Consider the following 9,151-nt stretch of genomic DNA (forward strand, 5'->3'; position numbering starts at 1 on the left):
GCTGCTGGAGTGAGCCCCTGAGATCCTGCCTGGCATCACAGCTCCAACAGAGCAAGCAGGGCAGTTGCCCTAACACTGGGCTGACACTCATCCCTCAGGTAAAGTGGGAAACTGCCAGTGTGTGGGAAGCCATTAGCCTGCAGGATCACATTGAATTCCCTTCCCTGCAAATGCTACTCATTCACTTTTAAGGATTGCGCTGCTTTGTCCACTTTCTACAGAGCTCACTGCAGAGTGAGTTTCCTGGAGGGAGGAAAAAAAAGACTGTCAAGTACCCTGTTTTCTTATTCTTATCTCATATTTAGTTTCCTAATTGCAGCTTGGAAATAAAATATCCTTCCTGCTAATTTTATTCTTTTGTATTTGGGAAATGCTGCCAAGTCTGACAGTTTCTTCCTTCCAAAGACGCACTGTTAGGATGTTTTTTCCCCTGCTCCACAATGACAAAACTGTCAAGAAGCATTGGAGTCTGAAGAAACATTCATTTTGTGTGTGCCAGTGAAGAAGTGCTTATTAGCTTTAGTTTAATTTAAATTTGTCTGCAACAGAGGGATGGGTTTATTTACACATTTCCTAATAACGATTTGAATCTGAAAGTTATTTCTGCATTGAAGTGTAAGGTCTTTGAGTGGATTTCCCCAAAAGCAGCTAAAAGGATTAGGTATCAGTGTTCAGTAGAAGCTGGGGGCTGCATCTTTTACCCTCAGTATTGCAAACTTCAGCTTAGGGGACCTCTCATTTTCAAATAAGACTTCTTACTGGCTCTCTTTTAATGCCACACTGGAAGTTTTGGGTTTGCTTGGAAGATACTAACACCAATGTAAAATGCACAGAGTTTTTGAAGAGAATGTGTTTCCATCACATACAAGAAAGAAACATTGCCTGGCTACAGGCTGGGACACTGTGAGGCTATTATCAGTACTGTGGGACCCTCGGGCTGCTCCTGTAGACAGCACTTACCCTAGAGGCTCAGGAAGATATAATTAGGAGGGTAGATAGAAAATTAATGTTTCTTTGTGCAAAAATGTTCTCTTTTGCATAGAAATAAAGAGATAAATTAAGACATGATGCTCTACGAGCTTCTGAGGTAATCAAGCCATGAGGAGCTTCCCCATGTCTTGCCAAGCCCATCTCCCATTGTCCTTGTGCCCCTGGCTGCGGGACTGACTCGAGCTTTGCATCCCTAAACTGCACATTGCTTCTAGAAGAATATGTGGGAGGAAGGGAGGGCAAGAAGCACTTTGCAAACTGCTGTCAGAGTGCAGAGTAATCTCTGCTGTACTGGCACCACGAATGGCCAAGCTGCACTAAAATAATATCAGATCATTTGCAGTGAGTGTGCTCTGAGATGAAACCGATGGGAATGGCTCTGTAACGTTAGAAACTTGGTGCTAAACCACAGAGTTGGGAAAACAAATACAAGAAGTAACTTTTAACACAAAATAGAACAAATATCTTCTTGGGATCATTATATTTCCAATGGCACTGCCTTGCTGACCTGTCAGGGCTGGAGAAATATTTTTTTTTTCTTTCTGGTGTTACAAGACAGATGGTGTCTGCTCTTAAATAATGAAATAAGACATGTTCCACACAACATAAGACATTTTCAAATGTTGCTATAAATGTGCAGAGGTTGTGCACTTCTCAGTTAAAATAGGTTCTTTCAAATAATTCTTTCTCCAGCTTTTCCCCCTTAACAAATGTGCAGTTAATCACAGAGTGAAATCTCTTTCCCCCTGTAGATCGTGTTCCGGAAAATCAGCGACGTCAAGCGGGAAGAAGAGGAGAGAATGAAGAGGAAGAACGAAGCCCCTCTGATCTTACCCCCAGATCACCCTGTCCGGCGGCTGTTCCAGAGGTTCAGGCAGCAGAAGGAAGCGCGGCTCGCAGCGGAGAGGGGCCGAGACCCGGATGACCTGGATGTGGAAAAGGGCAACGCTGTCGGGGAGCAGTCCTCTGCCCGCGCAGTGGTCAAGGCCAGCGTTGTGACTGTCCGGGAGAGCCCGGCCACCCCCGTGTCCTACCAGCCCGCCTCGACCTCCGGCGCCTCCGACCAGGCCAAGCTGCAGGCCCCGCCGGCGGAGCACGCGGCCTGCAAGGCGGCAGGAGACTACCCGCGGCGGAAAGGCTGGGCCAAGTTCAAGGAAGCCTGCGGGAAAGGGGAAGACTGGAACAAGGTCTCCAAAGCAGAGTCCATGGAGACTTTACCAGAGAGAACTAAAGCTTCAGGAGAAGCTACCCTGAAGAAGACAGACTCTTGTGACAGCGGCATTACAAAAAGTGACTTGCGCTTGGATAACGCCGGGGAGACGAGAAGCCCGCAGGACCATAGCCCGGTCCTCACCGAGGTCAAGCATTCCTTTTATCCCATCCCAGAACAGACTCTTCAGGCCACCATGCTAGAAGTGAAACATGAGTTGAAAGAGGACATCAAGGCTTTAAACACAAAAATGACCAATATAGAAAATCAGCTTGCTGAGATACTTAGGATATTAACCTCAAGAAGAAGCTCTCAGTCGCCACAGGAGTTGTTTGAAATATCAAGGCCCCAGTCTCCAGAATCAGAAAAAGATGTGTTTGGAGCTAGCTGAGGTGTTTCTTTTTAAAAACAAACAAACCAACCAACAAAGAAACAGCCCCCTAACCCTTTACATTTAATCTCTCTTGAAAATGAGTGAGGGACCCATTCACTAAGCATGTTCCCTCTGTCTAAAAAGGTATGGTAACAGGAATTGCAACCTCATGTCAAGATGGCAGCTGACTTTGAAGCCTTTTTGACAGCAAGGGTACAGTTTCTGAAGTTTTTCTTTTCTCCCTTTGTCCTCATTTCCCCCCACCCTCCCTCTCTATCTCGGGATGTTGGAATAAGAATTCTGACAGCAGCAGCCGTCCCTGTGAGCCCCAGGTGACCTCTGAGGTTTTTGGAGCATGCCTTATGTCCTTAGCTCGGGTTATGCCTATATGAATAAGCACTTGCCAGGGTGCTTATCTTTTCAGTGTTTGGTGGGTTGGTTGTTTTTTTGTTTTGTTGCTGCTGTCACTGTCTCAGTCACCTCTACAGCATGTTGGATGTCACAGTATATTTTCATATATCTGTAATAATGAAAAGAGCAGTAGGAGACATGTATTTCATTGTGTGCTGAAGTTTCTTTTGGGTAGTCAAGGAAGGGCTAATAAGATGAAAAAAAAATGGTACTTTTTAATTTCAAACTGACATATTGCTAGAACAATTACATTTAGCAACATCTTCAGAAATACCCACAGTATTTCATATCTGTTAATAAATGGGACCTTCCACACTGTCATTCACTGAATCAAGGATATGTTTTTTCAAAACTTTTTATGTTTTTTCAAAAACTTAACTTCTGTCTCTGATGTCTTTCAATATTTGATACTTTTGCTTTCAACTCCAGCTGCTGGAGGCCAGAGGGTTAGGTGTGCAGTGTACCTGAGAGCAGCCCATGGCACAACGTATTTGGAACATCACTAACAGGTCCTGCAGATTTGCCTCCCGATGAAAATATACTGTGGCATTTACATCCTGTTCTGCTATGAATCTGCTCTTTTAATTCTTGTTAAATTATTATTCAGAAGTTTCTGTTTTGATAATATTCATTGTAGCCAAAGGCTTTCACGGAATTTTTAACAATTTTAGATTGTGGCATTTTCCTCTACATCCAGATGTGTTGTTCCTGATCTAATCTACCTTGGAAACAAATGGATAGTAGAGGTAGAAATACAGTGCTTACTGTATGCAAGTGCTATTGTAGCAAGGAAACAAAGAGATCTGCTTCTTAAAGAAGGAGATGTTTCCAAAACTTATATTTTCATAACTTTTTTTGGAGGAAGATTGAAGCACTTTACCAAAACTACTCTTCATTATTCATATAGGGTAGCATAGCTGGTATCATGCCTAGGGTTCTCATCTTGGGATATAGGTGTATATTCACAGGATATTCACTCCACTGATCTGGTATGTTCACTGCTTAACAGTAGCTTATAGCTCAGAAGTATGGTACCATACTGCACTTCAAGGGGTTTTCATTTTTAATGGCAATAGGTCTTGATGCTGTGTGTGTCTCATTCTTTTTCCTTGGCACTGAGTCATTTACAAAGAAAGAGATGATTTTTTTGGGGAAGATTTTTGATCATGTTAAGTTCGGAAGAGGCAAGGAACATGATCAATTTTAAGGATTTACTGCTGGCCTGATGCTTGCATGGTACAATGCAGAACTGTGTCACACATCCCTTGGGAGGTGGTAGATCCACTGATACCTGGCACAGTGGGGAGGCTGTGCTGTGCAGAGCTCCCAGCTCAGGTCCTGCCAGCAGTGTATTTGTTTGTACCTGTTCTGCAGTAACTGCCCTTGCTCTCGAAGCTAACTATTATTCCAAGCACAGCACCACCATGTAGAAGTCCAGAGGCAGGTGGTTTAGGATTGACTTTCAAGGGTCTTACTCCTTGGTTTGGTATGGAGGTGCCCAAAGATTGTGAATTCATACCCAAGGATTGAAATAGTCCTGAGAAACAACTCTCAGGTTCAAATCTGTAGGTTACCTTCTTCCCTCCCACAGGAAAAGGCATGTGGGGAGGTGAGTTGCTCTGAAATCAAGAAGCCATTTCCTTAACTTAATTCTGGTTCCATGTTTAGGTTTTTCCAGGGGTACCTGGTGTTTTTTTACAGTTGCTCACTGCAGATCTGCAGTGCTGAGAAAGGCTCTCTCTGACCAAAGCCACACTGTTTGTGTTTGGTGCTTTAATCACTGCAAGTGGCAGCAGTTATCTGCAACAGCAATGGCACAGCTGCCATAGAAACCCATCCATCCACAGTTTCTGTGAGAAACTCTGTCATAACTTTTTTTCTTTCTAGTCTCCTTAGATAGTAAATACTATGTAAGTAAACCCCGGGTGTACTGGTATACAAGGATTTGTAATTGATTTCCAAAAGTTCTAGCAAGTTTTTAGAGACTGCCTTGGGTCAGTTTCCTGACCCAGACAAATTCCTCACCAGCATGCTATTCACGACACTTTTCTTCATAAAATTTTTGAAAGGCTGAAAGTCTAAAATCTTAGCAAGTCCTTTGTGAAAGTGTCATCCATTTATCTGCAGTTGGATAAACATGGACATTAGCTTATTCCAGGTGGACAAGGGAGGAAATGTTTACCACCTCCCAAGTATGTGCCTAGTATCTCCAGAATTGCAGTGCAGACCTAGAATTAAATGTGCATTTGCAGGTTACCTGGCCCTTTGTTGCTGATACTGAATTGATGTTTCTCAGTGATACTTTTGTGTGCCCTCAGGGATATGTTAAAGGTTATTCTGCTGTTGCTGACTGCCCAGCCTGGAATCCCGGCAGGACCAGCCCTAGAAGTCCCCTAATTGTAATGATAACAACCCAGGCCTGTGAACAAAGACAAGTCCCCATTTTCTGGGGGTGCTCCTTGTGTAGTCTGATGCTCAGAAAGATGCCAAACTCCTCCCCACCCTGTATGACAGTGGGTGCAACACCCAGTCCTTTTCTAAGGCTTTTTTCAGGCTCTTACAATGGCCTATAAAGGCATTTATTATCCATTTGTAAAGTCTTCAAAGATTGTAACACACTCCTGAAGTCCACTTAAAATTTAATGTCTTTGAAGATTATGGCCAAATTTAATTTTGTTACGGTCATGAAACTGGAGAGAAACTCTGCTCCTTACAGTGACACCTTCAGGGTATCTGCTCCAGGTTGAGTCCTGACAGCAGTCAGTGTCACTCAGACCTGTACAGCTGTAACTGAGATTAGGCCCATTTTTATGAAGTGTCAGGCACTAAAGCTGCTTGTAGGAGAGTGCATCATCCCTCAGCAACCTGTATTTGTTGTAACAGAATTTGAAAAAAAAATACTATCTAGGATGAGCTCTGGTGTTCGGATTCCCTGGACTACTGAGTGGTTAAAAAATGAACAAATCCATGCCCACTCCTTTGAACCCTGAACTAATCTGGACCTGTGCTGTGGTGCCCAGGCTCTGCCAGTGCAGCACTTTTCCTTCAAGGAGTGGCTGAAAGCCCCTTTGTTACAAATCCGTCTTTCTCTACTGAGCCTTACACTCAGACAGATGCCAGTGGCTGGATGGCATGTGGACTCACCATAATTGTTATTTGTCAGCTTTTCCTTTTTCTCTTGTTCCTCTCTACATGTTGGTTAAGCCTTTTCACTTAAATTACTTTCCAGCTTAGAAATGAAGGATCTCAGAACATAAGACTCTGCCCCTTCACAAGCAAATTCTTGTACATACTCTAAGGAAAAAACCCAAACCAAAACCTCAGTTTTAACTGTGTTCTGGCATAGTGCTTCTGCCATTTAACAACCTGCTAAATGACCTGCATCATTCTAAAAGAGATGATGTGTTCCGTTTTGACTATATGGTGTAATTAAATTTCAGTCAAAAGAAGCTAGTTGAGAGAAGGAGCCTATATTATTATTTGGTAAAATGGGAACTTCTGAAAGTTCATGCTTAAATGGTTAGAAAGACCACAAATATGCAGCACATAAAAAAGGATTAAAAAAGCAAACCCCAGCCCTCACCCCTGCTTTGTTCAGATTAATTTACTTCTGTCTGGTATTACAAGTATCCTTTTGAAAACACCATTCTTCCTTTACATCTCTTCCACAGTTCTGCCCTGAATCCCAGCGAACTCCCTGTTTAACAGCTTCGAAGGCGATGTTCTGTTTCTACAGTACTTCCCTTTAATGAACTGAACAAGATACTAACTGTGACTATCTGGTGATATATTTTCAACCACTCTTAACCAACCTGTGAAAAGATTTACTACATAATTTGTCTTTACTAGATAAACAACGTGTATGATTGCGCTTGTGCAGATGCGTGTACATACACACACATATATATATAATATCTATATATAGATAAGTCTATGGATTGCATTTCTGTTAAGTAAAAGCACATTCCTCATTTAATGATTCCAATCCAAGAAGGGAGCTTAAATCTTCACAGTAGACATCCACTGAGTGTCCTAGTGTCTTGTTTGTTAACTGTTGAACTTTTAAGGCCATGATTTTTGATTTTTCTAGCTGGCCTCAACTTCATACTGTGAGTCTGGTAAATAGTGTGACTGAGGGAAGATCTGGTGAGGGTCATGATAGTCAGGAAAGAGAAATCCATGTGAAATTGGAAAAATGCTGTATCCTAGTTGGTGGGGATGAGACTCATAAGCTGGTGTTTGTTGCTCACAGTATCTCTGAAGCCAAGCTGCCCTGGTAGTGTTTCTCATGGCTTTTCCTGCAAGAGAGATGGTGGAATAGATGGATTTATTTTTTTCTGGTACCAGGGGCTGTCTCAAAGGTGCTGAGCCTATCCTTCTCATGGGCAGCATAACACATAGCTGCTGCATCTCTGCTTTCTTGTCCTGGTGTTAGGTGGTAAAAAACGTCTTCTACTGAACTTTTCATTTCCACATAGTCTCCTGTGGGTGTATTGGCAATAACAAAGTCTGTGTTTTAGCTGCACTTATGATACATCGAGACAAACCTTTTAGAGAGAGTCCCGTGAAGGGGAAGCTCTAGAAATTTGGGGTGAGGCACAGTAGGATACTGTACCCTCCAATCTGACATAATTTTGACCACATTGTTGTGGGAAGCATTGATTCAATTAAATAAAAATAAAGCTTTTTTTGCAATAAGATATATCCAGCATTTAGCCTTAAGACCCTTTCATAAGTGATATAATTCAAACTGTGATTCCATTCTTCTTCCTTCTTAATGTTCTGTAGTATTTACAGTGTTGCCTAAAGATGAAGCACTTTGATTAGCTTTCTAAATCTAATGGAAATCACTTGCTGGTAATCACATTTCTTTCTCCACTTATTGCCTTCTTATTAGGATAATGAATTACTCCAATTGCCCTCTCCCATCATAAAACAAAGAGACATAGCTATTGTCGAAACACTTTTGTGTATCAGGGAGTCAACCTGTCATATTGCGAAAGTGTTTGTTTCACAGACTTTCTTTTACAGTTTGACAAAGCTAATGTGAATTTACCTGCAACTGTAATTTGTTTCAAGCTGATTGTTGAGTGTTGTGTAAACATATTTGATGTGTAATCCCAGAATATCTCTGTAACTGGATCCAAATGCTTAATATTAACAAAACAGTTCCAGGTTCTCACTAACTGTTCTGAAAGGCTCATGGGTTTTTTTCTTCTTCCCACTAAATCTGTGACCACTAATATAGAAAAAAGAATCATTTTAGCTGTAGATGAAAGAAGTTCAATAATCTTGTATCAGGACGAACTGCTCTATAAAGAAATACTGAGTTTTCTAATGAATGTGTTATATTATTGTACCTACATGCAATCAATATTTGTACATCTGTTGGAGACCTGTCTGCGTTTCAATATTTAGCCACCACTGCATGGACACTTGATTGATATGCAGTTAATGCAGTTGCTTTGGCGCTTCTCAATGTACTTCACTTGTTTTTATCCTTTCAGAAATCCACCAAATATCCTCGGTTCTTTTTCTTTGCATTTGTCACTTTGTTCAATGAAGCATGACTAGAAACAGAGAATGAGTAGATACTATTTTTGTGGTCAGCAAAGCAGCTGCCAGTAGATAGACAGTGTGTGTATGGATGTATGTATACACACCGTCTGGGAATGTTTCAGTTACAAATGCAGCCACCTCCATTAATGATATCCCTAGTCAACATTTTTAAACAAGCACAAATAATATTTGTAAAAAAAAAGTTTAATTTTATTTATTATAGTAATAAACTATTTTATACATTACAGTTGCTTTGGTGTGCTTTTCTCTGTATTGAATGTGATCCTAAGATCAACAAGGTGGTTTTAAATTACCCTCTAGAACTTCTGGCTTGCAGTTTTGTTGCTGTTGGCTTTTTATCTTAAGTGTTATCAGTGGTGCAGTGGGATATTATTGCTTTGGTTGTAAATGATTCCAGTTGTTTTTTCAGATTTCTTTCTGATGTGTATCTGTGCAAAGGGATTCACATTTCTAGGCTCACTGTAAACTGAACTCAGGTGCTCTCTAAAGTGAATATCCTGACACCCAGGCAGTGTCCTGTGCTGCTGACCTCAGTCTAGCCCAGGTGTCTGCTGAGCAAAACGAGATCACTGGAGGACTGGCTGTGA

The 9,151-nt window shown here is 41.6% G+C and overlaps 1 protein-coding gene across 6 annotated transcripts in view; it reads left to right on the forward strand.

The window, feature by feature from the left end:
* The window catches only part of KCNH1 (potassium voltage-gated channel subfamily H member 1), a 173,812-nt gene extending 165,024 nt beyond the window's left edge, over nucleotides 1-8,788 (forward strand). For 2 of the 6 annotated variants that reach the window (XM_085054900.1, XM_085054901.1), the window contains one exon: nucleotides 1,743-8,788. In XM_085054900.1, coding sequence (XP_084911026.1) covers nucleotides 1,743-2,591 — 849 coding nt within the window. In that variant the 3' untranslated portion in view covers nucleotides 2,592-8,788. The remainder of the gene's footprint in view (nucleotides 1-1,742) is intronic. The other 4 variants (XR_014850724.1, XR_014850721.1, XR_014850723.1 and 1 more) reach the window with 4 other exon arrangements.
* Nucleotides 8,789-9,151: the final 363 nt, after the last annotated feature.

This window comes from Lichenostomus cassidix, chromosome 3 (assembly GCF_008360975.1).
Source record: "Lichenostomus cassidix isolate B80296 chromosome 3, HeHo_3.0, whole genome shotgun sequence".
NCBI classification, from domain to species: domain Eukaryota; kingdom Metazoa; phylum Chordata; class Aves; order Passeriformes; family Meliphagidae; genus Lichenostomus; species Lichenostomus cassidix.